The following is a 27,597-nucleotide window of genomic DNA, read 5'->3' on the forward strand; positions in this document are numbered from 1 at the left end:
TCTCTCTCAACAAACTGATTGTCAGGAACAGAGGACGCTTTAGAGCAGGCAGCTGCCCAGTGCCCGGGAGAAAGAAGCCAGGCAGGCCGGGCGGGGCAGTGTCTAAGGCAGAAAGGGGCAAGGACACTACAGCCAGGCACAGGCGCTTAGCTGACTGTCCATGCCAGCATGAGTGGTAACCTAGGTACTGGGCAGTTGGCACTTCAGCCTGTCAGAATTCATGGGAGATTGTTTCTTAAGTGAAGTTCTAAAGAGTTAAAGGATGAATTTGGACAGTGATGGAATGGATGACATCATCAGTCAAGAATCCCCATTGGATTTGGAGGGGAATTATAAAAAGGTAAGGGGGGCTCTTTTGTTTATAAACAATTGGACCATTTTCCTAGGCGGGAGAAAGGTTGCCCTGGAGGAAGGTTGCCAAATTCCACCCACAGTGGTCATTGCTGTTATAGAATGAAGAAAAACTAAATGCACAGACTTATCCACAGTAAACCTGGAGACCTCCAGATCTTCCCGGCTTATAGTCACTAATACAGCAACAGCTAAACCCCACATGTCAGTGTTCTAAAGTTGAGACAAGTTCTACTGTATGCTTAATTTCTAAGCAACATCTTATGCAGAGGGCTTCTTTTTCAAATTATGGACATATTTTAACAGATCAATAGAAATAATTACTTGGTAGGGCTAACTGATCTAAGTTTGTTGTTTTGTTTTGTTTTACAATGAAAAAATAAAAAGTTTTACGGAGAAGTTTGGGGTCTTAAAAAATCCACACAATGTTCTCTTCTTGCCTTTTCTTTTGAAAGACAGTAAGTATATTTTGGGAATGTTTTATGTGGTGATCGTCTAGTAATAACAGGCCCAAGTAAAAATAGCCTTAGTTATATGGGTGAGGTCATGAAATCAAACTACAAGTATATGCTTGTCTGTCCACAGAAGCCTAAACACACACTGGCCTTCCTCGCCTATTATTTGACAAAAGCCAAGTGTAGTTCTTAGCTGGACAACATGAAGAATAGGACCCTCCATTGTGGACCTGGAAACAAAGGTTTGTTTCTCTTCAGAAGTAACTTATCACTGAATAAAGTCCAGCAGAACAGTGAAACTTGCTGGATTTTTAGAAAAGTGATCAGAGATGTCAGCGTTTTTGCCCAGAGTGAGATTGAGGAAGAAGGCTGTGGAATGCGCATTCCTCAAGCATAGTCTTCTGTGACACCTGCACCTTAGTTTTCGTCAATGCGGAGGCTCTTTAAAGTGTTTATTTCTTATTGTTTCATAATAATTTGCATTCCTTTTTCAATGGGTAAAACTTAACTGTGCAGGAGATTTCAGTGACCCAGCGTGTTTCCCTGTGTAGTTTTCACCCCTGGTGATCTCTGACCAGGGACTGAGTACTCAGAGTGGTGACTGTGTGTCCTGAAACCCCAGCTGTCCACCCTGCCCCCACTCGGCGGAAGCTGATATACAAAAGTCACTTGGGACACTCTGCCATCAGTCAGATCACTTATCCAACCTTGCAGAGCAAGGGTGCAGTTCTCTTGTGTCCTGTTTTCAGTGCCAAAGAACTGGTTTTCTTTGTGAACTCTTTTTTCAGATTATAAAGAAAAAAAAAAAAAGCCAGATCAGTTCACACTAAGGAAAAATGAAAGGCATACCGTTGCCAATTCGCTAACAAATAAAATCATGACCACTGTGCTGGTACCCTACCTAGAAACCGGGAGGGGACCAGATGCCCGGAATAAGTGAGCTACACTGGCAACCTGCAACAGGGCTGGCCAAAGCTACAGATGGGCGTGGCTCTAGGAGCTTTAAGGAAACCTAGTGTCGCCCACCATGAAGCACAGGCAAGAGATGGTCACGTGTGGTCTCAGGACCTATGAGGTGCATCTTCTAGACATGTGGGGTGTTCACAGGTAGTGTTCAGGACCCTAAGCATAAAGTTTGCTCCTTGCCATATCCACTTCTTAGTTACCGTCCTTAGGCAAGTGCCTTCGTGACCGTGCAGTGTTTATACTTGTGGTCACTGTGAAGGCTTCCTTGTGCTTAGAAAAAAAAAAAAAATCACATAATTTCATTATGAGCTTCTGGTGAAATAGAGCAACATAAGCTATTTTCAAAGTGCGGAGATGAGAAAAAATAATTCTTAGTATAAAAAAAATCATTTTACCTAATTAGAATTCTTTTCAAAGTTTTTATTCCCCCTAATGTTTTTGGACTTTGGTTGGCTAAGGAAAAAAATCAATTAGGTGCCATAAAAAGTACAGGCATTTTGATCTTGCACCCATCAGTTAAATGTATTGGGGCCTGTGCCTCATGTATACATATATTATTTTATTCCAAGGTTATATTGATTTAGCATCATAAATTAAATGTTAAACATATCCACAAATAGCTAATTGAGAGAATAAAATGCTTATAAATAAAAATAAAATTCCTAATGAAAACTTCTTTCTTCTTCTGTGAATGCTCCCCTCGATGGGGTCCTTTGTCAAAAACATTCGGAAAATCAGATTGCTGTCCAGATGCAGCAATTCCCTGAATGGGTCACATTAATAAATACCACATGCGTATAGGGATTGTTTTACAGGGCTGTTTTAAAGTCAGACAAACAGCCTTCAGGGGGAAAGGTCACTTTCCAATGACTAAAATTAGATTCAGCAGGACAGAGGAAGGAAAAGATTGTGCATCTGCCCCTTTTCCTTGGGGAAGGCCCTGCCTGTAAGAAAGATGTTTCATTAAGAACCCGGCTTATTCAATAATGATAGTAAAACCAACCCAAACAGATCGTAGTGCTTAGGAGGAGACGTGGAGATCTTAGCCTCGGGTGAGGGATGCAGGCTTAGACCCCACCTCCCTGCTCCACTCTGGCCACTTTTGAGTCTCTGCTCAAAGAGCTCCCGGAGGCTGGAGAGAGGACGGCCCAGCACCCACAGCATGGGCTGCTCTTGCACAAGACCCAGGTTTGGCTCCCAGCACCCACATGGCAGCTCACAACTACCTGTAAATCCCATCCCGGGGATCCAACAGTCTCTTCTGGCCTCCCCAGACACCAGGCACACATGTGGCACGCATGCAACCAAACACTCATAGTCATTTAAAAAAAATCTTAAGAAAGGAAAGAAGGAAGGATGAAAGAACCACACAGCTTGTGTCAGGACAAGGAGGCCTCAGCATCTGTTCATCTTCATTCACTCCTCCATCACTTGCCAGCAGCCTTGGTTATCTCTTATATACTACACCGAGATCATGGAAGGGAAGGTGTGTGTTCCATCTAGGAGCTTAGGATCCAGTTAAGGAGGAACAGAAAAATAAGCTATCTGAATAGGTGCTGCCTGGAAGAATGTCCACATACAATATGGACCTCCATATTTTTTATTATTATTATTATTATTATTATTATTATTATTATTATTATTACTCAAGGCTATACCAGGATAGAGGATATCCAAGTGGACATCAGCAGACAGGGGAGAGGAAGTCACGAGGATTTGGTTTAGCACAAATCCTGAGGCTGAGGACTGGCTGAAACTGGCTCCAGCTCTGTCCAAGAGGAAGCTTAGAGGGGCTGCATTTGCCTTCTGCTCCCAGGCCACTTTGCACAGAATAAGGAAAGCAGTGCAGTCCCGCAGTCCCGGGACCAGGCAGGCTCAGCTTTGTCCCACAGAGGTGCTGTCCCGGGTGTCTTCCATCTAATTACAGTAAAAGATTAGGGAGGACCCCATGGGGGGAAAAAAGGCTGGAAGGAAAAATATTTAACGTGAAGCCACAGCTGCGCCTCATGTTTTTTTAAAAGGTGAATGGAAATGACTGCCTGAGATAAACTGCAATAAACAGGAGCACTGAATGCCAGCTGCCATTGCTGACAAGCTCTGCCCTCCCCACACAATTACTGAGGCAAAGCAGCCGCCGACCCCCATTAACCCTCACATCTCCCTGTCTCAGAGGCACGAATATACTCAAAGAATCATGTTAGTCACCTAAGCGTGGGCCCTGTGTCCCATGTGTTTGTAGGGGTGTGTGTGTGTGTGTGTGTGTGTGTGTGTGTGTGTGTGTGTGTGTGTCTCCACCCGCCACTGCTTTCCAGCTTGGGGACCAGGATCTCCTTTCTTCAAAGTGAGGAGTTGTGTCACGCAATTGCCACACATCGGTCAGCCATCATGGTCAGGGAATGGGCTGCTTCTAGAATGCTCACTGAAACACTGAGCACATTAGGGTTCTTCTCGTTGAGCAGACCATCTGCACCCCCTTTCTTGTCATGGTGTCCTCCCTTCCCATGGGTCCTCCCTTCTCTACTTTCTTCTCTTCTTAGTAATTACTTTAGGCCTCTAGCTCTTTCTTTTTGGGAGTCAGCACGGTATTTTATGAAAACTGATATATAATTCTCATACATCAAATTCTCCCTTTTAATATTCCCTTTGGTAGCACGTGCCTTTAATACCGGCACTTGGGAGACAGAGACAGGAGGATCTCTGTGAGTTCAAGTTCAAATTCAGCCTAGTCTACCTAGCAAGCCAACGTCATAGTGAGACATTGTCAAAACAACAACCAAAGCAAAACAATCCCCCCACACCTTTTTAAAAATGGTTTTTAGTATATTCACAACCTTGTGCACACCACTTTTAGTTCAAGAACATTTTATTTCCCCCAAAAGGTCCCTGGGACCATTAGCAACCATTCCCCATTAGCAACCATCCCTTCGTCCATCAGCCTTTGACAGCTACTTTCTGTCTTTGTGGATTTACCTGTTCCACATACTTCTAGCACATGAAATTTTCTTTCTTGTTCTACACTCCCCATCTTGCCCACCTTCCTTTTAATGTCAACATCAGCTACCATCAATAAATACTCAGCTATCATTTTCTCTCTGCATAAGACAACATGGCGGGTCCTTCTTATATTTAATTGTTTAGACGACAATGACATGAGACATAAGTATTATCTCTTCCAAAAAAAAAAGTAAACCAAAGACCCTGAGGCTGAAAGACTTTCTGTAAGTTGCGGTAGCGTCAGTCTCCAGCCTGTGTCTTCTGTCCCAGCTCCTGCCAGAAGACAGATCGGCCATCTGTCTTCCACTCTCCCAGATCCTAAGCCCGTCCTGCTGGTGGGTTGAAGACACCAGTTTCCTGGCAGTTGCCCAGGGCCGTTTCATAACCAGGCAGTGTTTGGGACTGTTGTGTTCCTGACAGTGATACTCAATGACTGTGATGGGCTTACAGGCTTCTAAACTGGCACCTGTTAAAAATAGAGATGCCAGATAACACCGTCCTGTGCAGAAGTCATTTGTGCAAGCAGTCATCTGAGAAGCAGAAACGAGCACAGGCTGCTCCAGAAGGTTCTCTGGGATATGCTGTTCAGAGGGTGGAAAGGCAGCTGCATCCCTTTGGGGTTTCACTTAAACGCCTCTAGCAGTCAGGCTTGATAGTTGTGTTTTTTTTCTCCCATCACCAAAGTTTCCATTCTGAGCAACTGCCAAGCTAATGCTCGGTCTTATTAGACACCTTTGCCTTAACCATCAGAACGTTCCGGTATCAGGTCTTTGAATAGCGACACTTGTTTCCCTTATAGCATGAGAAGGCCGACACTGTTGAAAGCCACCTTCACAGTTAACTAAGGCAAACATCTTGTCCTATCCACTAGCAGCCCAGTGCTTTTGCATGTCAGCCGTTCTCGGGTGAAACAGATGAACTTTGTGCCGCGATGCCCCTCCTGGATAGTAGGCACTCAAGGCCATCTTTTCCAAGTACTGCTCCTGAAATCTCCAAGGCAATTCAGGAAACCTGTAGCTGACATCTCATAATTATAACCTTTTTGTAGAATGTTTAGTGTAACTGTGTGAGCTGGATAATGTCGGAAATACTAAATGAAGAAGAAAGTGTCCAGGCTTAACATCCCTTCAGCCATACTGAGGAAAGATCTGATGGCATTTAACTACTATATCAACTCATAATTTTTTTATCCACTCATAATTTAAAAGCACTTTCCAGGAAATAAAAAAAATGCAAAAATTGAAGTAAATCGAAGTATGCAAGCATTTATGCACTTGACATTCAAAAGTATTTCATTTCTTTTCTCATAAAATACTATTTTTCTGTTCCGATCTTGTTACAAATCCATGGTTTTTCTCGGCAAGAAAATAATTAAGGAGTATCATCAATATATCTGAGTTTTCTTTTTACTGTTCAGTTTAAAAGAAAGTCAATGCCACCAAACAAATACATCTTGTGTGTCTCCTTCCTGATGTTTAGAGCCTCAGCCCTCGCCCACACCAGAGAGCTGCCTACAATTATTACAGTCCAGCTGTCTTCCGAGCAGAGGAGAGAACAAGTGACCACCATTTCCTAAAGGAAGAGTGCTTTTCCGCAGGGAGCCTCAGAATCCCAGCTGGGCTCCCCAGTGGACCCTGCTAATGGTGAGGAGCCAGGTATCACTAGGTGATAGATTGCACCGAGCCAGGAAGATCATTAATTGCTTCAAAACAGGCATCCTCACAGGGGAGGCCAGACTGCTAGCCAGATCACATGCCCCTGGCTGCAGAGGCCGGGCATGCCACATGGAACAGATGTGGGCATGGGGGAAGGGGAATTAACTCTGTGCTTAGATCAGCAGCATCTGGAAGCTTGTTAGGAACACAGACTCTCAACCCAGACCTCAAGCACAGAACCATGGCCTGTGCTTTCACAAGCCCTCTGGGTTATGGCCATGCACATACATGTTGGGGAACTACTGACTCAACTAACATGTGTCACCTTCAGAGAGTGTGTGTGTGTGTGTGTGTGTGTGTGTGTGTGTGTGTGTGTGTATCTTGAAAGCAATGTCCCATAGATCGACCATACTTTCTACAAGGCTAACAAGGAAAACAGTGTTCACAGAGGAAGAACTTTCTAGGTACCATGAGATGTATCATCATCTCAGGAGCCATTGGTCTCTCTCACCCATAGAAAGTCAGTGTTCCAGGAGTTGCTATGGTAACAGTTTGCCAAGTGAACACTACACACACACACACACACACACACACACACACACACGAGACAGAGAGACAGACACAGATAACAAATTCTATAAATGTTCAAGTCTCCAGCATAAAGCAGCACAGAGTCTGCAGAGACTCTCATATACTTTTTCATACCTGGTACAATATAGATTTCGTATCAGTGTCTTGTCTATAGTCATTCAGGGAATTACAAGAATGATGTGTGTGTACATGCTTAGTCCAGACAGATTCCCTGCAAGCACATACCACCCTTGACTGTTGAATCCCAGATAGGAGACTTGCTGATAGGGAAACCCTCAGCGTTTACTTTGCAAGCGATTCCTTCCATTTGTAGCCCCAGAGAAAGAAAGGGAGGGCAGTCAAGGCCCTGAGCAGCCAGTACTGTACTCTTAACCGCTGAGCCATCTCTAGCATCAGTTACATCAGTTCTCAGTGTTTTTGTGCAATTCTCGTCAATTAGGTCCTGGGATGTTTTAGGCAGAAACTCTAAACACACATATCCTTGGGGGAGATAAAGTTCCTGACAAGCCTTTCTGGATGTGACTGAATTAGGAGGAGGAAGCAGTGTCCTCAACGCCAGTGACTTCATGATTAGGCTTAGGGTGTTGTTTCCCAGTGAGTGTTCAGTATGCCTCACAGATGTGTCTCCGTGTAAACACTATGAGCCAGTTAAATATAGTTTAGAAATGTAACAAGTGCCCAGTCCCTCCCTTGGAAATTTCTGTGCAGGTTATGATGTTAAATGGCAGGTCCCCTGCTTCAGTGATTATCATGATGCCGCCAACAAAGTGACATGGGCCAAAGTGAGCAGGAAGAACCTAGCAGAGGATGTCCAGATGCTATCTATCATTGTATGGATATAAGGGAGGCGTTTGTGTCCTGAGAACAGCATAGGAAGGACCTGGAGACGGGTGGATTTCAAATCGACAGTGTCTGCCCGAGCAGAACACCCTGCTGGTCCCCGTAGGAAAAGCTTTGCTTACCACATTTGGAGGATTGCAGTAGAGCGATCGCACCCTGGGAACGGAGTGTTGTGTGTGTAGTCTAAGTGCCCCGGGAGACGCCCATAGCTTGCACTGCACCCTAGATGGCCAGCGTAAGTCATGTCTGCCAAGACCCAGTATGCGGCAGTGAGAACTGAAGTCGTAGCTGAGGGCAACCTGCCTGGGGCTGACTAAGCATCAGTATCTCAGCACAGTTTCACTTCCATCTTGGTTCTGAGCAGCTCTTCTATGTTGTGGTCCTGGGTCACTGTTCCTTGGTTACTCTTCGGCACTTTGCTAGCAATTTCAGTTTTTGACCTTTAGATCGTGTTCTACGAGCGTGTTTTCCAAGGCTTCTTAGTAGTGGATGTGGCCCTGATGGCTACAGTGCATCCAAACCAGTGTCATTTTGCCTTGCCCCTCCCCCTCTCCAAAGGCTTCAACCTAGAGCATCTCAATTACCCTATGGCTAGAATTCCTAAGAGAACAAAAGACTCCTGCTTTGCTAGTAAGTGGAATAGTAGGACTTGAAACACTTGGAGCCAGATGTTCCAAAAAGAAGGCTGAGCTGTGGTGATGAGGAAAGGTGGCTCGGAAGTTGTGTGCATCTCTGCATAGTTGCTCTGTGGTAATGCATAGCTCTGCAACGCAGTGTTTGCAGAGATTTCTGTTTACAGTTGGTCTGTGGCAATATGCTGTCTGCAACCCAGTGTTTTGTGCCTTTCTGGAAAGGCAACACATCCATGTCAAAGAAACTGACCCGTAGTTAGTCTCACAATGTGCCCACCATCATGCCTGTTACTATCATTCACCTGCACACTTTTCTTCTGAATGTAGAAGAGAAAAAAGATACAGAACCAGAGAGCATAAACTCAAACCCTTGTTCTTCTCCCTAACAGGAGGGTAACCTTCTGTTATCTGTTTCTCTTCTTCAAAATAGAAGTTCTTGGATTAGCCATGACGTTAGCACTTATCGCTGGCTACATCGCCAGCAGCCAGATGCTAAGAACTAACTTCACCATTAACAGAAATTCTTTTCCAGTCTGGCCGGAGATGGAGTCAGAGTCATCATGCACAAAAGCCACCAGCAATGCGACAGAGGAAGTACAAACACAGCTAAAAGTCAAAAGGGCAAATTCCCCTCATGTAGCAAAATTTAAATTCTAAGATCTCTGTAGAAAAATAAACCTAGGAATAAGTAATTCAGAGGGGAAGAAAATACAGTAACACAAACACTTAAACATTTATTCTCACTGATGAATGGAAAAAAACAGCAAAACAAAGAGAATATGACTGCCTCTCAAACTAAAAACAAGAGTGAGTGTTCTGTTAGCCCGTGCCGCAGAGGCCGGCTCTGCAGTGCTGGTGGGCATGTGAAGTGGAACAGCTTTCCTTTGGATCGGTGGGACAGGATTTGTCAAGAGCTTCAACAAATGTTCACACACAGCTGATCTGGCAATCCCCCTTCCAGGAACCCATCCCTGGGAAACCATCAGACACGTGGGCAGGAATTTGTGTGAAGATGCTATTTTTGATTTGACTCAACCCCAAATGGCTAGCTGTGGAGGGACACTCCATAGGGTGGGGTGCTAAGCCATCGTTTGAAAGTGGGCTTTTAAAGAATATGAAGTGCTTATATGGGAAAATTTCAGTATATGCTCAGTTTTAAAAAAAGAAAACTAGGAAGAAATATACCAACTGTTAGCAGTGATCGCTCTAAGTAACGGGATTATCGTTAACATTTATATTCTCTTTATTTTCCTTATTTTGTTGAGTGGGATCCAGAAAGGGAAACAGAGGGGAGGGGGAAATGTTTTTTTAGTGCTCCCCCAGTCTCTGTAGCATTCTGTATTCCAGAAAAAACTGACAAGAAACCAAGGGTGTGCCCACACACCACAGCGGGGAGGTAGCTGTTGCCCCTCATCAAAGCATCTTGTAGATCCAGACCAATGTTGGACGAGCAAGTTGTTGACCGTTAATCATGACCACTCATATTATCTCCTGGCTTTTCTTTATATGCTCAGTTCTACTTAGCAGTTTTCTGACTGCTGGGGACTTGTGGTTGAGACAGAGGCTCACTGACTTGAGCTAAATTTGTGCTAAATGTAGATGGTATGGGGCACGTCTCACGAGGCTGGCCTATGTTTGAGAGGGGGAGACGCTGGTACTTCAGTTATGAGTGGTCAGCCACAGGAAAGGCCTTCCTGCTTTCTTTGACAATCTCATAGTGACTTTCTTAGCGCTGTGTGTTGGAGCAGGGCAACAACAATGAAATCAGCATCTTCCCTGTTCTGTTTCTGTTTTTGTTTTGTTTTCAAATCTGTATAAAAGCAGATATTTCTTTCACTCTGTGGCTGTACGATCTCCTTGGCATAGGGCATGTGTGGGAGAAGGGGAGACTGACTGTATAGACAGATATCATTGATAAGTATAATTTACTGGAATGCTTATAGTATTCAAGAATTAAAAAATGTTGGAGAAGAGGAGAGTAGGGGCGAGCTTCTTTGGATTACAAGTTCTCAAAACTTCTGAAATTAAGTGTCTGGATCTAGCACCCTAGAATGTGTGCTTTAAAAAACCCTCGTTCTTTCTGACAGAGCTTGTTGAAGCCAGAGCATGGGAACCATTGTGAAATACTGTGCTGTCGTATTTTCATACTGTGCTGTCCAATGTGATATCCGCACTCATCCCCAGTGGCTCTTGAGCTCCTGAAATAAGGCCAGATCGACTGAGGAACTGGATTTAAATTTTAATTAACCAATTGTTAGATTGAAATGCAGACGGCCACATGTGACCCGAGTGTGCTGGGGCGTGGAGTAGTCCTTGCTGTTCTGTCTTTCACATGGGAACTAAGTAAGTCATTTGCCAGCCCATCCTTCCAACTCGATGCTCAGCTCATCTTTCTGGCACAGCCGTGTATAGGTGCGGCTCCAAAACCTTCTGTAGGGAGAATGCCGACACCACCAAGTCCTCTGGCCGTGCGGGGATGGGAGGAGCAGTCCTTAACACTCAGCACGCAAAATGGTCTCCCTCGTAATCTGATCATCCCACAAAAACATGAAACCCCCAAACCTTCCCAGCCCTGGTTTTCTGGTTGTTTTTGTAGCAGTTTTATTTTTAACTAAGGAAATAATTTCCAATCTTCTCCCCTGTTGTTTAAAGGGCTTAAAAGTTCAGCGTGGTGAGTTTTTATGGGGCATTTAATGGGAAGCCGGGTATTGTAAACATAACCAAATGATCACAGTAGCATAGTTCAAGTCTTTTTACTAGGCATGCTCCAAATCAAAATATGAGGCCGATGAGGCCAATTACAATTCTCCAACTATCACAGGCATCATATACCCATGCTCATACACACTCTGGTAATAGGAGGCCGACTCCCAGACAGAAACGGTCATTGCCAGCCAGACCGTAAGCCCAGTGCAGGCAGCTGTGGTGTTGGTCTGGTAGGTTCTGTGCCAAGCCATGGCATCAGCCAGCTCGCAGAATGCAGTGTGCACAGCTGAATGAGTCACTGTTCTTGCTATTGAGGGTGTGGGTGGAAGGGACATGCAAGGGAGAGAGAAGGAAAGATCTGGGGGGAAGCCTCATTTGGGCCTGGAGCAGTTGAATTTAGGAGAAGTTGTTGGCCGGCCCTGACCAGCAGGTGAGAAGGATGGTTGTTAAAAACCAGCTGCATCCAACCCAGTGAAGACGGAGTGGGCACTGAGGTGACCACCTGAACCGGAGATCACAAAAAGGCACCAAAGACCTGGAATTTGAGTCAAAAGAGACTGGTTTTATTTCAGCTCTTAATAACTGAAACATCTCTGGACTTCAGCCCATTTATTTTCTGTCTAATGTTACGCTCTAAGAAATGTACTTAGCAAGGTGGACTGCCTGTGCTTGTGTTGTGTCCGCCCACTGATTGGCTCTTTGTTTTTTTGGTTTTTTTTCCTTGAAATTTTAGGCACAGAAAAATGAGAGAGAGTCTATCAGACAGAAGCTGGCCCTTGGAAGCTTCTTTGACGATGGCCCAGGAATCTATACCAGCTGCAGCAAGAGTGGAAAGCCAAGCCTTTCGTCGAGGTGAGTGCGCTTTTGAGCTGGTTTTCCGGGGTGGACCATGTGTTGCCTAGATGTCTAATAAACAGCATCCCTGTGTCCTTGCGTGGTTAGTTCTGGGTCTTAGGCAGACCCCTCCCCACTTGTGTGTTGGGTTATTTTCAGTGGTGATTGTTGCTATGGCCCAATGCCCACCTACACGAGGTCACATTTTTTTGTATTTTATTTATCTTTGAATGGAACACTGACTTCTTCACTTTACAGTTTTTAGATTGCCAGGTGTTTTTGTTTTTTCTCTCGGGCTGTATTTTGGGATAGTGGTTCTGGGCCTGCAGGTTGCAACCCCTTTGGGGGTCAAATGACCCGTAAGCAGAGGTTGCATAACAGATATCCTGCATATCATATATTTACGTTATGATTCATAACAGTAGCAAAATCAGTTATGACGTAGTGACAGAAACAGTTTTATGGTTGGAGGGTCACCACAACACGAGGAACTGTATCAAACAGTCTCAGCATTAGGAAGGTTGAGAACCACTGATTTAGGATATCATTACTCCCTTATTGTTACTCATTTCAAGATCTTATTGGTAATTTGCATAGCTTTCCATTCCAAATAAAATACGTGAAGGTTCCAGTTTTTGCCAGGAAGACAAAGAAGGCTTCTCAACCTTGAGTGTGTTTGTGTGTCGCCCGGGGAATTACGGTGAAGGTTCTGATTCAGTGTGTCTTGGCCGAGCTTGAAATCCCACATGTCTGTGCCACGCCTAGATGGCGACCAGGCCACCATTCCGTGAACTACTTTGATAAATGGAAGTACAGATAATTTTCAAACTTTCACATTGCGAGTGACCAATGAAAGCGTGTTCAACACTGTTTTCATGAAGAAGAGGGTAACAGAAGACCCATCCACACACAGCCCTTGATCCCGTTTCATCCTTCACCGTGTCTATTTCTCTGTCCTTTGACAGAGAAATCATACCGAATCATACCGGTATGATCATGCCGAATCATACCGAATCATACCGAATCCCTGCCGCCTGTGAGGCCCAGAATGAGGGAACCCGACATCCACCTCATCCTGCCCTGTTTGATCTTAAACAGCCTTGTCTGGTCCTTAGAGAGTCATGTAAGCGAGCGCAGATGGGAGGACAGATACGCTCCCGTGGGTGCATATTTTTCAAGAGTCTGGTGAGTGGGTGCACTATGAGACAAGCACTATGGAATGTTAAGGCATCGCTTCCTTAGCAGGGTGCCAGTCTCCTCCCGCAGTATGCCCCTGAGGAGCTAGAAAGTTAGTCTGCTCACTGACCTTTCACCTCCCAGTGGCTGTGCCACAAAGCATTCTGGTCTGGAGACCTGGGGCTTTTTCTTAATGTACGTTGCATCATGAGAATAACAGTTCATTTAGTTTTACTCATCCTTATGTTTCTGAGTGGGAAATAAGGAGATTGGACCATTGTGTAATGGCCTTTCAGATTTTGCTATTGCCCTCTGCTATGGCCCCGAGGGGCCAGAATGTCTTGTGTAGGAGACCCGTCTTCTGCTCAGCAGTGTGCTTCCATCTGGTACAAGTGGGGAGGCCTTGTTTGTAAACTCAGACCTACATATTCTTATCAGATATGTTTAGTATATTTGTGATATGTCAGGCATTTTGGTATGATGTATTTACATATTAATCAGAAGTGTGTTTACATATTAAACAAGTGTGTATTTACATATTAATGAAGTGTTTACATGTCTCCATGAAGGTGGCAGTAATCATATTCATCATTCCCCATATCCTGCTGTCTTTAATGTACAGAACCGTTTATTGAAAGGTGTGTTCATGCACACTCCCCCATCTTGTTCTCCTCTCTAGGAGCGGTATGGTGTAGCTCTTCGGCTGCTGCCTCAGGTGTTTACCGACTCATCTCTAAATAGCATGCTTCTGTTCCCAGGTTTTATTTCAAATAACCACCTACTGTTTTAACTCTAGAAGGGGGGGGGGGAGATTTATCTTCATCACACTCCGCCCACAAACCTGCTACCTACCCTTCCTTTCTTAGGATCAGTTAACTATCTAACGTGTGTGTTAATAAGATCAGACATTCCACCTGACCCATTGTGTTAGTTAGGATTTCTATTGCTGTAACAGAACACCACGACCAAAAAGCAAGATGGAGAGGAAAGGGTTTATTCAGCTTACACTTCCACAGCACTGTTCATCATCAAAGGAAGTCAGGGCAGGAACTCAAACAGGGCAGGAACCTGGAGGCAGGAGCTCATGCGGAGGCCTTCGAGGGGTGCTACTTGCTAGCTTGCTTCCCATGGCTTGCCCAACCTGCTTTCAGAACCCTAGACCACCAGCCCAGAGATGGCACCACCCACAGTGGGCTGGGACCTCCCCCATTGATCACTAACTGAGGCTCCTTCCTCTCTGATGACTATAGCTTGTGTCAACTGACACAGAACCAGCCAGTATACCCGTGTAGCATGATTCAGTTACTTGAGGCACATCGCTGTTGTAACAGGGATAGGAACTGGCTCTTTGTACTCTCTGCCCATGCATGCATGAATTCCACTGTATACTCTACTGAGTGACTACAGTAGTTTATAGAGCCACTTTTGTCATGATGGTCGTTGGGATGCTTTAGAATACTTGGTATTGTCACATTGCTGCTCATAAACCCTCTTGTCTGTGCCTTCTGCATAGGTGGGAGAATTTTTCTGGGTGTGCACATGAGGACGGACCTGTGAGGAAAATATGTGAATGTTCACACTAACAAGATAATGCCAATCATTTACCAACACAGCAGCCACAGGAGACTCTCCTACCAGCACTGTAGATCAGAGATCCTGTGGCGCTGAGACCTTTCAGCATTTAAATTGCCTTTCAAAAGCTGTTTGTTAATTGAATAGGAATATGGCAGCATATTGCTGTGTTTATTAACTAGTTGCATTGCTTCTGTGAAATGTCTGTATTATTTCAAATTTCTGTTTTTCTTCTTCCTCTTTCTCTTCTTCTTCCTCCTCTTCTTTTAATGTGTGTCCTTTTTCTAATCAAGGTTTTTAATCATAATATTATTTCATATTATGAATCCTAAATACACATTGCAAATACCTTTTCCCAGCTTCTAACTTGTTTTTTACTTTCCTATGTCTTTGTGACCTTAAGTCTTGATTTTAATATAGATAATTCAATTTTTTTTTTCTAGTCACTGTTGCCTGTAATTCTGCATAAGAATTCTTTCTTAACTGGGCATGGTGACACTTGCCTGTAATCCCAGCACACAGGAGGTGTGGGCAGAAGAATCAAAAGCTCAAGACTCACTTTGGTTAGGTGGCAAGTTTACGGCCAACATAGGCTATATGAAATCCTGTCTCAAAAACCAAAGGAAAACGTTCTCTATCTTATGGTGCCACAGATGTTTGCAGGTCTTCTTACCAAGAGTTGAAAGTGTTCGAATTTTAGAAGTCTGTAATCACTGGGTTGATTTCTTTTTAAGTTATGGAGAGAAAACTGCTTTTTTTTCTTGCCCTTATAGCAACAATTCTTTTGTTTGACGATTAACCCATCCTTTAGTCACGTATCTCGGAGGTCACTCATGCTCATGTGCTACAGTCATGGGACTATTTATTTCACACTGTTTATTTTACCTGTTTATTCCATTCTTTCTACTGTTGCTCCAGAACTATATTTTTTGTTACTATAGCTTCAAAATACATCACAATGCTTGGATAGTCAAGTCTCCTTAATCTTTTACAACCAAGAAAAAAAAAATAACACTTAATAAAATGAGAGAAGACATCTTGTTTTGTTGTGTTGTGTTTTTTTTTTTTCCTCCACGTAAATTTAAATCATCTAATCAAGTTCAGGAAAATGCTTTCAAAGATTTTCTAAAGCTCATCATTGAATCTATGTATACATCAATTTAGAAAAAATTACGTTTTTATAATACAAAAATCTTCTTATCTATGAACATGGTCTGTCTTTCCATTTATTACGTCTTTTTGAAACTCAGGATTTCCATTTAGAGATGCTCTGATGCGTTGATATACTTATTTGTACATACTTCCTCTTCTGACACCCAAAATTCTCTTTAATAAAGTCTTGTTAGTAGCTGCTGAAGAGAAATGCAACTAACCTCTTAAGCTAGCTTACCTGTCTTTAGCCCCTTCCCGTACAGGGGTTCAAACTCAGCCCTTGTGCGTGCTAGGCAGTGTGCTACCGTTGTGTTCTATCACCAGTGGGTCCTATACCCGCTTTACTATGGCTGACATCACCTGTAATTTCTCATAGTTATCTGTGGGCTACCAAAGGCTTGGGGATTTTTAAACAATACTATCTTCTGCAAAGTACAGTGGCTTGATTTATTTCTTTCCAACACCTTGCCTCTGGTTTCTGTCTCTGTTTCTTTTGTACTTGATAGGTATCTGAAAACAGTGAATGAAATCACAGTGGTTAGAATCCTTAGCTCATTCCTGGTATTGAACAAGACTAGTTCTACAATTTCCCTGTTTAGGGTGATGTTAATTATATGTTTTATCTAATCATTCTCTTTATAGAATTAGTAGTGTTTCCTTCTATTAATAATTTACAAAGAACTTTAATCACATGTAGACCTTTAATTCTACCACATGAATTTTCTTCATTGCTGAAATAGCTTTGTCACTTTATCCTGATCTGTTAATGAATCAGTGCCATACATTATAGATTTTCAAAATGTTGAATTATCCTTGCCTATCCAATATAAACCTAAGCAGATTGGAGTAAATTATCTTTTTTCATATTTTTCCTTTTTTCTATCTTTCTTTCTCTCTTTATCTATTTTTAAATTTTATTTATTTATTTATTTACTTACTTACTTACTTATTTACTTATTTAGGGGAGTAAAGACAGGGTTTCTCTGTGTCACCTTGGCTGTTCTGAACTCACTTTGTAGACCAGGCTGGCCTTGAACCCACAGAGACCCACCTGCCTCTGCCTCCTAGAGTGCTGGGATTACAGGCATGTACCATGCTCAGCCATTTTATTTTTACTATCTTGCTTAAGACTGTTACATTATAGTCATGATTGACATGGGTCTTTCATATTCTTATAATATTTTTTCTGGTTTTAGAATTATGCAGGTTTAAAAATGAGCGGGCACTTAACTTTCATATTATCCCCCAAAAATGTCAACATAAAGTTGTAAAGGTTTGCTTCTGCAAAGTCACGAGCATTGGTCTGCTAGCTAAGTGTCTGTTTCAAAACTACTTCTATTCCTTAAGAGGTATCTCATTGCACCTTTTTACTTCTTTCATGAGTCAATTCTGATGAGATGTATTTTTCTAGGTATTTCACCATTTTCTTTACACTTTCAGAAGTGTAAGAATTGAAACTTTTAGGTTTTAGTTTAATTGGCTTATTTATTTATTTATTTATTTATTTATTTATTTATTTATTTATTTATTTGATGTATCATCTCCTCAGGGAGACCTTTCCTGGCCACTTTATTAAAAAGAAACATCCATGTTCCTGTTGTTTTCATACTTACCTTGATCTTGATTTGGGTTTCTGTTTATCCCTGTTACCCTTATCAAGACTATACACACACACACACACACACACACACATTAAATCTCTCTGTACATTTCACATTATCCTCCAGAGTTTTTCATACTCTTATATGCTGTTTTTCCCCTGTTCTTTCCATCTTTCTTTCATTGACAGATGTTAGTTTAGTAGAGTTTCCTAAGAGCAGATAGATAGTGATATTCACTATACTATGCGTAAGTCTCATGGAGGTTTGCAATACTTGTTTTGGTTTGGTTTTCTGTTTTTGTTTTTGAGACAAGGCCTCACTATGTAGCTCTGGCTGGCCTGGAACTCAATATGTAGACCAGGCTGGCCTCAAACTCACCAAGAGCAGCCTGTCTCTGATTCTCAAGTGCTGGGAATAAAAAAAGTACACCACCATACCCAACTTCAGCAGAAATATCTTCTCAGGTAAAATTCCATGAAGAAACCCCATATGCAAAAACAAAATGGACCCTTCTCCAATTGAGGAGCACTGATAGTCAGAAATTGGAGTGTTCAAAAATGCTCCCTCCTTTCCTTCCTCTTCCGCCTTCTGTATCCTTCCGCCTCCCTCCATCCCGTCCCCCGAGAATTCCCAGAACCACTTGAGACTTCCAGCAGAGCCAAATTGGAAAAGCACTGACTCCTCTTCCCCCTGGAGACAGCTATGCAAACACGAATCTGCTTCACGGTAGCACATAACAAGCTGTGCTTGTTGGCTTGCCTTGGAGAGGTTATTTATAGCCTGTTCTTTCAGATGGGCTCATCTCTGTTCTGAGAAGAGCCCATCATCTGTGAGACCATGATGACTTTTCTAGTTTCCCTCAAGATTATGTTTAATGAGGATCCTCAGTGTTCCCAAGAAACATCACTTTATCCTGTAAATAGAAAGTCTGTTATGATTGACCATCATCATCCTCATCAGCCATAATGTCGGTGGGGGAGGAGGGAACTCCAGGAAAGCTGCTTTTATGTATCCCTATCCCATAACCTGTGGTCATTAAGGCTATTGGGATGTAGTTTTTCTTTGGGCTTGGTTAGAATGTATGCTGGTTACTCTCTCCCTTCTGCATCTCCCTCCCACCCAACCAGGACCAGTTGTTCCAAAAGCACTTCACTGGGTTGCAAATGCCTTGCATCTTACAGAGGTATTTCAGGATGTCAGCTCAGCAGTCCGGCACTCCAGAATGTGCATGAACAGGTGTGTTGGGCTAGTTAAACAACCAGAACCGGAGAGACCTAGTGTGAATCCACTACACTGAAGGTGGTAGTGCTCAATATGAAATGGAGTGCGGGGTTCAAGATTAATTGGCAGAGCCAGGCTTGATAATGCAGGCTCCAGCACCAAGAAGACTGCTGCAGAAGGGTTACAGTGAGTTGGAGGCCAGTGTGCCAAGCACCAGGCAAGCTGGCGTCACCAAGAGAGACCCTGTCCAAAAACACCCAGCCAAATATTGGATCCTGAGGTTGAGGGCTTGGTTTTTAAGGCAGGGCCTGCTGAAGTGAAAAGGATCTTTGGAAACCTAATCTGTCTCCTGTTTATGTTTTCTAAAGGATGTGAATTTATCTGAAAAAAAAATAGTTATATTCCCTAAGAGATCTGAAGGAGGGTGAGAGTCCAAATGTGTTCAGGTATGAGGTGGTCCAGTAGGTTTCAGCCCTGCTGGGTTTTTCTAGGTGCTGATATTTCTTAAAGCAGTTTTTTAGAAAAGTGGTAAGCTGTTAAATGTAAGCTAGGCTTACAATAATCCCATAAAGACATTTTATGCCTAATACTATAGCCAGAGAACGTTGGCTATTGCTGCATAACACAGCTCATTAGACATGACTGGCACCGGAGTGCACGGAGTGCCACATTCCCCTTCAAAATTTGCTAATCCAGACATAATCGCCTTCTTAGTCTGAGACCCTGTGATCTTTGTCGTTCTTTTATCATTTTGAAGAAGGTCTTAACTGCTTAGTAGGAAATAAGAAAAATGGATTACCAATTTTTTTGAAATGAGGTTTCCAAGAAATACCAGGTTGGGTAGTATTTTTGGTGGGGAGCAGATCTTGCTCTCTATCGAAGGCTGGTCTTCACCCTTCGGTCCACCTGCCGCAGTCCCCCGCGTGCTGAGTATACAAGCATGTAGCTGCTCCCAGCTTTCCTTTTGCTACTAGCATAATGCTTCCCTGCAAACTTTTCATTGGCCACGGTAATGATAGGTTATTGTTTCCACGTTTTGAGATGACATAGCTTAGCACTGAGGGGATAGGAACAGGCCTAGCTTTTGGAATAGTCAGTACCCATAGGCAGCTAGGAAATCTTTAATTTGTGAGCGTTCCACCCCAACCTCGCACCCAGAAGAAAACATCCCCTTCCTTTCTTCACAGTAGCCTCAGATTAACCTGGTTTTCCTTTTCTTCTTACCTTAACTCCGAGATGGATTTTCTTTGACCTATGTAAGTAGAGAAGCATCTTTATCATGTATGTGGCGCCATTGACTAGCCTAGATGAGCTGTGTTTTCCACTCCAGGCTGTACGATAAAAACAAACTCCCCAGAGTGTTTTTCAACAGCTGGTTTGAAGAATGATTATTGTTTGCTTATCTTAACCATCCCAATATCCCCGAATCAAAATTCGTTTCTTTCTTGGCCTTCTATGTTTGAGTGAGTGGCTGAAGCAAGGCCAATAGCAAGCAACTGCTACCTCCTCTGTGTTTGGGTGGAGGGCAGGAAGCAGGGCCAGCTTAGCTAGACCCATTAACAGTGAACCAAGGAGGCTTTAAAGAAATGATATTCACAGAGCTTTCAATATGAGGTGTGTGTGTGTGTGTGTGTGTGTGTGTGTGTGTGTGTGTGTGTGTGTCAAACAAGCCAGCATCATTTGCCAGGAAAATGAATCACTGTCTTGACTCTTAACAGTAATAATTTTTGCATAATTTCCTGGAAGTGAAAGGAGCGGCTGTATCAGCCCAGCATGAGAGAGAGGAAGACCTGCCTCAGTGCAGCGAGATTCGCTCTGCAGCATCTTCCTTGAAGTAAGATGTACATACCAAAGTGACTTATTTGTAGGGCACGGTGCACCTTTGAAACGTCACATTAACCTCACATATGCCATTCATTGGTTTTAGAAACTCTTCAAGTTGGTAGTGCCAGCATCACGGCAGATCATGGCTGTGCATTAATTTTCTGTAGTCACCTGGCACTCCGAAGAAAGCCTATCTGTTTTGACTGTTTCAAGAAGACCTCTAGTATTCTAAAATATTACCCAATTTCAAAAGCGAGGCGGGATTTAAAGTGGATCTTTTGAGAAGTAATAAGATTAAAACAGCAAAGCAAATTTAATTAAGTAAGCAATTCTTCTCTTTCACAAAACTGAAAGAAAAGTAAATTGGTATTTGTGAAATTTTCCTTGTCTAATAAATACGCTTGCTTTACATTAATGCCAGTGACCCCAGTTTAATTAGGTCAATTAATTTTGTGCAGGCTGAATTTGACATCTTGCTAAAGGCATAACCAGCTGTACCCTGTCTTATGAATTTTTTTTATCAACAATGAGAATTCAGTTGTCTGAGCTATTGAAAAAATAGGCGGGGGTGGTCACAGGGTACATGTTATATCAAAAATGGCTTTGGTGGACAGCTGAATGGTTAATTAAAAGAGCTTCAGGGATTTAGCTTTCATTTGCATCATCTTTGACATGTTCTCATGATACCAGCAGTGCAGTTTGCACCCCCTTTAGACAGTGGTCACGCACGTGAGCTGGGCCTGGAAGATATGACCGCTGACAGCAGTGAGCTGGTTGTCTGGGGTGTAAGAGCATCACTTCTTCTCTCTCGGTGCTGGTCACTGAGCTCAGAACCTTGATACTTGTCAAGTGCTCAACCGGGTAGCTCAGCCGAGCTGCATCCCCTCACTCCGTTCACGTGAGTGCCTCTGCACCAACACGTGCTCCAGAGCGCGGTCTGGGTGACTCACTAGAAGTAAGGAGAGCATGGCAGGTAGGAGCAGGCTCTTCAGAGCTGAGGACCTGACTTGGAGCCCTGACTGCCACTTAGTAGTGCTTGCTGATGACGTCACTTGTGCCTCAGTCTCCTGATCTGTAAAATGGGGGCGATAACTGTGCCTTCTTCGAAAGGTTCCTGTGAAGACAGCAAGAGAGTACCCAGAAAAGGGCCTGGTCTGTTTGCTATCGTTATTTCTGTTATAGTTTTATTGCTTCTGCGTAGTGCTCATTATAGCACATGAAGGGTGTGTGTGTGTGTGTGTGTGTGTGTGTGTGTGTGTGTGTGCGTGCACTCACGTGAGCACACTACTGCCTATTAAATGCCCCCTCGGCACTGTAAAATTTGATGTTAGTTGTTGAGAGATGCATTTTAGACTTCTTTGGACATGTACTTTTTTATATGCTGTTTTATCAGTTCTTTGAGAAATTCACACGAGTTATTTTGAACGCATTCATCCCCACTTCTCCCCCTAACTCCTTTCAGAACTGCCCGCCACCTCTCAGCCCCTCCCAGCTTTGTGTTTTGTTGTTGTTTACTATTCCACGTCGTCCCACGTATGTTGCCCACATGCTGGGGTGGGGACATCAATTGGCCTATGAGCCACCTGCCGGGGGCCACACCCATAACAAAACCCGACTTTCCCTCCCCCAGCGGCTTCTCAGTCAAGGGTAGGGACTCGTGTACCTCCTTCCCTTCCATGCTGGAATGCGGCTGGCTCGGTCACACACAATCACGATCACGTGTGAAAGCAACAACAGTGCTGTGAATTCATGTGTGCAGCTGTCCTCGTGGACAGACACTTTATCATGTGTGTCTCTTGTACATGAGACCCCCCTCCAAAAAAAAAAAAAGAGTAAGAAACACATTAGTGAAGGTTTCCTGGAACTTGTCCTGTCAGAGTTGAACTCTCCTACACCACCCATGGCACCTTTCTATGTCTTTCTTGTCCCCACAGTGGCACCCTTGCTGGCTGGGTGCTGGGAACAGAACCCAAGTCTTCTGCAAGAGCAGCAAGTGCTCTTAACCACTGAGCCATCTCCTCAGCCCCAGAGGGTAACCTTGAAAGGGCTGTTTTTAAGGCAAAGCTTACTATGGAACCAAGGCCAAGTAGCAACCTCTAAGCTTTTCTCAGTATGACCATGAAAGAGGTGAGAGCTGTGTTTCCATGTTGAAAAGTATAAAATAATCTGAATTAAAGTATTCATCTAGAACTTCAGAGCTCAGTGGAGCTTGATCTTGGTGTGTGTGAGAGGCTCTGGGTTCCATCACCCCATCACCAATACCAAAAGACAAACACACAAACCTGACCAACCCAGTTATTCTCAAAAATCACACAGTCGCTGGCCCTTGTCCGCCATATTTTCACAGGAGGCACTTGGACACCTGACAAAGGAAGGCTTACGTTTCTACCCTGCATGGCTTTAGCAGCTATCAACAGGAGAGAGAACTTTCAGTTCAGGGCCTGCGCAGACTAAGCAGAATGGCTGGCTTTGAAAAAATGCAACAGTTTACATTTCTGCCAGTTATTAGGGTCTGTGGTTTATGGCCGGCTCAAGGAGAGGAATGGGGTTGAGGCTGGGAGGGTTGCCCGGGGGCGACCGTAAGAGCCTGTCCACGGAACTGTTCCCTTACAAGGAAGCGGGTTCCTAGCTGCCCACGGATCATCTCCACTGTCCACAGCAGCCTGCCAAACCCGAGCCTGGACCGACTCAAGCGTGACTCACACACGGCGTGCTTCAGTGTGGTCTGAGTCAGACTGCCGCTGTCAGACGCTGAGCCCCACTCACCTTTCCTCCAGCACACAAGCTCGGCCGCCAACTCTCACTTTCTCTCCTTTCCCTTTTTTAATCCTTACTATGCGCCCACACATGACAGCTCAGAGGCGTTCAAGAGAGACAAGTCTAAAGTCAACTTAATGTCTTCCGTCAAAAAAGTCTTTAGGTCTATTTTTTCCCATCTTACCTATATGTTTGAAATACGGCCTACGTTTTCTCTCTTTTTGTGGGTTGGGGAGCACATGTGAGCCGTGGCCACAGAGGGGCAACTTGTAAGAGTCGATGCCTTCCATTATCGTGAGTCCTGGGGACCGAACCTTGTTCATCAGACAGAGCAGAAGGTGTGTCTCTCCCGCCCAGCTACTGGCTCTTCTGTATGCATTTTTGTGTCTAAAACTGAAATCACATTGTAGCTACTGTTTATGGCCATTTTTTTTCTCACTTAAGGCTATATCAGGACTTTACAGCTATTTTCACAGCTATTCCAGTGTGTGTGTGTGTGTGTGTGTGTGTGTGTGTGTGTGTACATGCATGAGTACATGCATGAGTGAGTGCATTTGCTAGCTGAGTAACTCATCATATTTCATCGTTTATTCTTAAGCATTTCCATTTCCAGCTTTTTGTCTCATTTTGGTTTTATTTTATTTCTTTTTTTCATCTTCTCTCTCTTTCTCATTTATGAATTCATTCCACCCCTCTTAAAGTGTCCTATAGCAGGAAGGACACATGCCCCTGGGGCCTCGTGCAGTTTACCTGTCTGGGGCTTTACCTTTCATGTGTAAAGCAAGGTCCCCACGCCGCACTTCCTAAGGAAGGTAGGTAAAGGGCCTGGCATATAATAGCTGCTCACAAGTGGCAACTTTGTATTTCATAAATAGGACATTTGGAAATTATCAGAACTCAATTAAGATGAAAGTAGACCACATTTGACATCTAGGAGGGACAGCTATTTTGTGCCTATTACCACCTAAGAGGGCTTGTTTGGGCCTTCCATTCATACTGGAGAGTGTTCCTCTTGGAAATACATTTTCCCGACATTAGAATCCTGTAATTCCAAATTCAATTACGGGGAAGTGGTCATTAGTGAAGGAAATTGACACTGATTCGGAATGAGAACCAACAGCTGTCTGAGGAATGCAAGTATTTATAGCTCTCCTGGGCCTCGGTTAGGGAATGGGCTGGTGGATGGAGGCCCTGATTCTGCCAGCTGCTTAGCCACTGAGGAGACTCTGAGGCCTTGGAAGCCTGTCAGCGGTGCTGCAAACGTGTACAGAAAGGAGAACTGAGAACTAGCCTTAAAGGTGGGAGCAGAATGGGGGGTGTGGGGGGGTGCAGAGAAGAAACCCCAGTGGTAGTGGTTCACACATTCACCGCCTTTAGAGTCATTTCCCTGTCTTTTAAGATGCCAGGTCAGGACAAGACATAAAGTGACATGTTCCCCCATCAGCTGGCACCCATTAGCTGGCACCTAGTTAGAAATACCCATTAGCTTCTCTAGACACACAATTTCTGGAGGAGGGCCCTCCCGGCTTTCTCCTGGGTTCATCCATCTGCCAGATTAAAGGATTACTTCCTTTAATCTGAAGTGCCCTGCTTTAGCATTCCTGGATAGCACCTTACTTTATTAATGTCCAGGTAGCAAAAGTGTGTACTTTTGCATCTATGGAGTGGGGGACTGTCCACCAAGTGCTCTGAGTTCCCTTCCAATGTGTGTGTCTCCACATTTCTGACTGATGACTCGGGCACTGGCTACCTGTTAGAAAACCTGGGTTTAGTGCTCTCTCAACTGCCAGGCCTCCTCCACTTATAGAAGTCAAGAACCAATAAAATGTCTGTGTGGAATGAGTGAGATAATCCAAATTAAAACCAACAGAGTGTAGTGGTGCTGTAGCAAATTAGAAAGTATGTTGCCTGATCCATGAATGAATGAATGAATGAATGAATGAATGAATGAATGAATGAACGAATGAACAATCAAGCAATCCTTTTCTCTGCATACATGCGTAGGAAAATCATTTACGGTGCTTCTATGTGGTGATGCCATCTGTTGAACCAGCAACATCAGCAGCTGCTACATAGACAAAATGATTTTTTAAAGTCCAATAGAGTGTTTTCCTGTTTCTTGACTGTACCCCTAAGCAAGAGGAAGTTTACACAATCCCACTAGAATAAAATAAGCTGTAGCCTTGGGTTTTCATAATAAATGTGGAAAAAGTAGAAATCTCGTTCCTTTGTCATTTTTTTTTTTAAACAGCGGTAGGCATTAGTGTAGTTTCCAAGGTAAATATCTACAAGGCACAGAAGATGGGGAAAAGAATGAGGCAGAGTTTGTGGGATGGACAAGTATCTTACAATTCTTTACCAAGCAGTAGCACGTCCTCTTGACGTGGTAAACCTTCCCACACAGCATGCAGCTAGCACTCACCCAAAACTTAGTTGTTCTCACATGTATCATGACATAGTCCCAGAGAAATGAAATGCATTTATACATACCCTTGGGTAGTTATAATCCATATTTTATGCTCTGTCCCCTTTGAAATCAATATGAAACAGAAAAAAAAATGCCATGAAAAATATGGGTGAGTATTCATTATGTATAAAACCTTTAAATAATGCATCAAAGATCCACTCAAATAAATGGAAATAATGTATTCCAACAGCTTGGCCACAAACCAGTCGGAGCTGTTGAGTTATGAATGGCACTGCAGGCCGTGGCTTGCAATCCACACTGGCTGTAGACGGTTAATGAGCAGTACAAGCCGGAAACCCATAGGCATATGGAAGTTCCCTCTTGCTCTGTTTCCTGAGGGAGGCTGTACAGTCGCCTTGAAATTACTAGCAACGACGGGAGGCGTGAGCCCTGTAAAATTATGCTGCCAAACAGAGGTAGCTTCTAGTAAACTAAAAGCCTTGATTAAGGTGTGATGGGAGGACATTTCGCTGGATTCAAAAATCGGAAGTCCAGCGTGTGATCGCCTGCTCTGCAACCTCAGACCATTACCCGTTGGCACAGGGATGACGCTCTGTGATATCCACTGCCTTCAGTGGTAAGGGTCCTTCTCCGGAGCCCGCCTCAGCTGGGCAGTTCTGCTGATCTGACTTGAGCGTTGATGGCCTTGCTCAAACGTCTGCAGCCAGCTAGAGGCCACTGGGGTGCATCCACTGCTCTCGTCAGAGCTCTTGTGTTCCTGGGGCTTTGGTTCTGATCTCTGAGATGAAGACACACATCTACCAGCACGAGAGCCTATTCAGGGATTGATGGTGGAGTCAAGGTATGAGAGAAGATTGTAGAATTTTTTTATTTTAATTTTTTTTCACAATTTTATATCGTGATTGAAGCCCCCTCCCTCAACTATTTACGCCTAGTCCCACCCTCCCTCCTTCTTCCTGAACCCTAACCTCCTCCCCTAGACTGCTCCTCTGCCATCTGCCCATAGCTTATCAAGTCTCATCAGGACTGCCTGAACCCTCTTCCTCTTTGACCTAGTAAGGCCGCATCACCAGGGGCGAGTGATCAAAGAGCAGGCAACCGAGTTCATGGTAGAGGCAGCCTCTGTTCCCCTCACTCAGACATCCACATGAAGATTGAGCTGCCAGTCGGCCACATCTTATCAGGGGCTCTAGGTCCTCTCCATGCATGGTCCTTGGTTGGTGCATCAGTCTCTGCAGGACCCCCTAGGCTTAGATCTCCTTGTGGGGCTCCTGTCCCCTCCATGTCACTCTATTCCCACCCCTTTCTTCCTCCGTAAGACTCCCTGAACTCTTAAAGTTTGGTCCTGAGTTTCAGCATCTGCTTCAATCCCCTGTTGGGTGAATCCTTTCAGAGGACCCTCTATATATAGTAAGCTCCCATCCTGCTTCCTCTCTTCCACCGCTTCTAGTATCTATCCTGTTTGCCATTCTGAATGAGATTTAAGCATCCTCCCTAGGGTCCTCCTTAGTGTTTAGGTCTGTTGATGGCTGTCCTATATTATACAGCTAATATCTGCTTATAAGTGAGTATATACCATGAATGTCTTTCTGTTTCTGAGTTACCTCAGTCAGGATGATCTTTTATAGCTCCATCCATTTACCTGCAAATCTCACGATTTCCTTGTACAATTTCTGTATCTATTCCTCCATTGAGGGGCATCTTTTGCTTAACTGTGTTCGTAGCAGCTTTATTTGTAAGACTGTGGAATTTTAAAATAGGGGAGATGGATTGGTGAGTGAGGATGCTTGTGTGCAAGCACAAGGACCCAAGTTCAGATCCCCAGCACCCTCACAAAAGCCG

At 43.9% G+C, this 27,597-nt stretch overlaps 1 protein-coding gene across 5 annotated transcripts in view; it reads left to right on the plus strand.

Moving 5' to 3' along the window:
• Positions 1-27,597, plus strand: part of Schip1 (schwannomin interacting protein 1) — a 755,784-nt gene that overhangs the window by 713,645 nt on the left and 14,542 nt on the right. For 4 of the 5 annotated variants that reach the window (XM_055596822.1, XM_055596823.1, XM_055596825.1 and 1 more), the window contains one exon: positions 11,924-12,042. In XM_055596822.1, the coding sequence (XP_055452797.1) occupies positions 11,924-12,042 (119 nt within the window). Of the gene's footprint in view, positions 1-11,923; positions 12,047-27,597 lie in introns of those variants that run through there. The other variant, XM_055596827.1, reaches the window with a different exon arrangement.

Source organism: Psammomys obesus, unplaced genomic scaffold (genome assembly GCF_907164565.1).
Source record: "Psammomys obesus unplaced genomic scaffold, mPsaObe1.curated_primary_1811, whole genome shotgun sequence".
Taxonomy (NCBI): domain Eukaryota; kingdom Metazoa; phylum Chordata; class Mammalia; order Rodentia; family Muridae; genus Psammomys; species Psammomys obesus.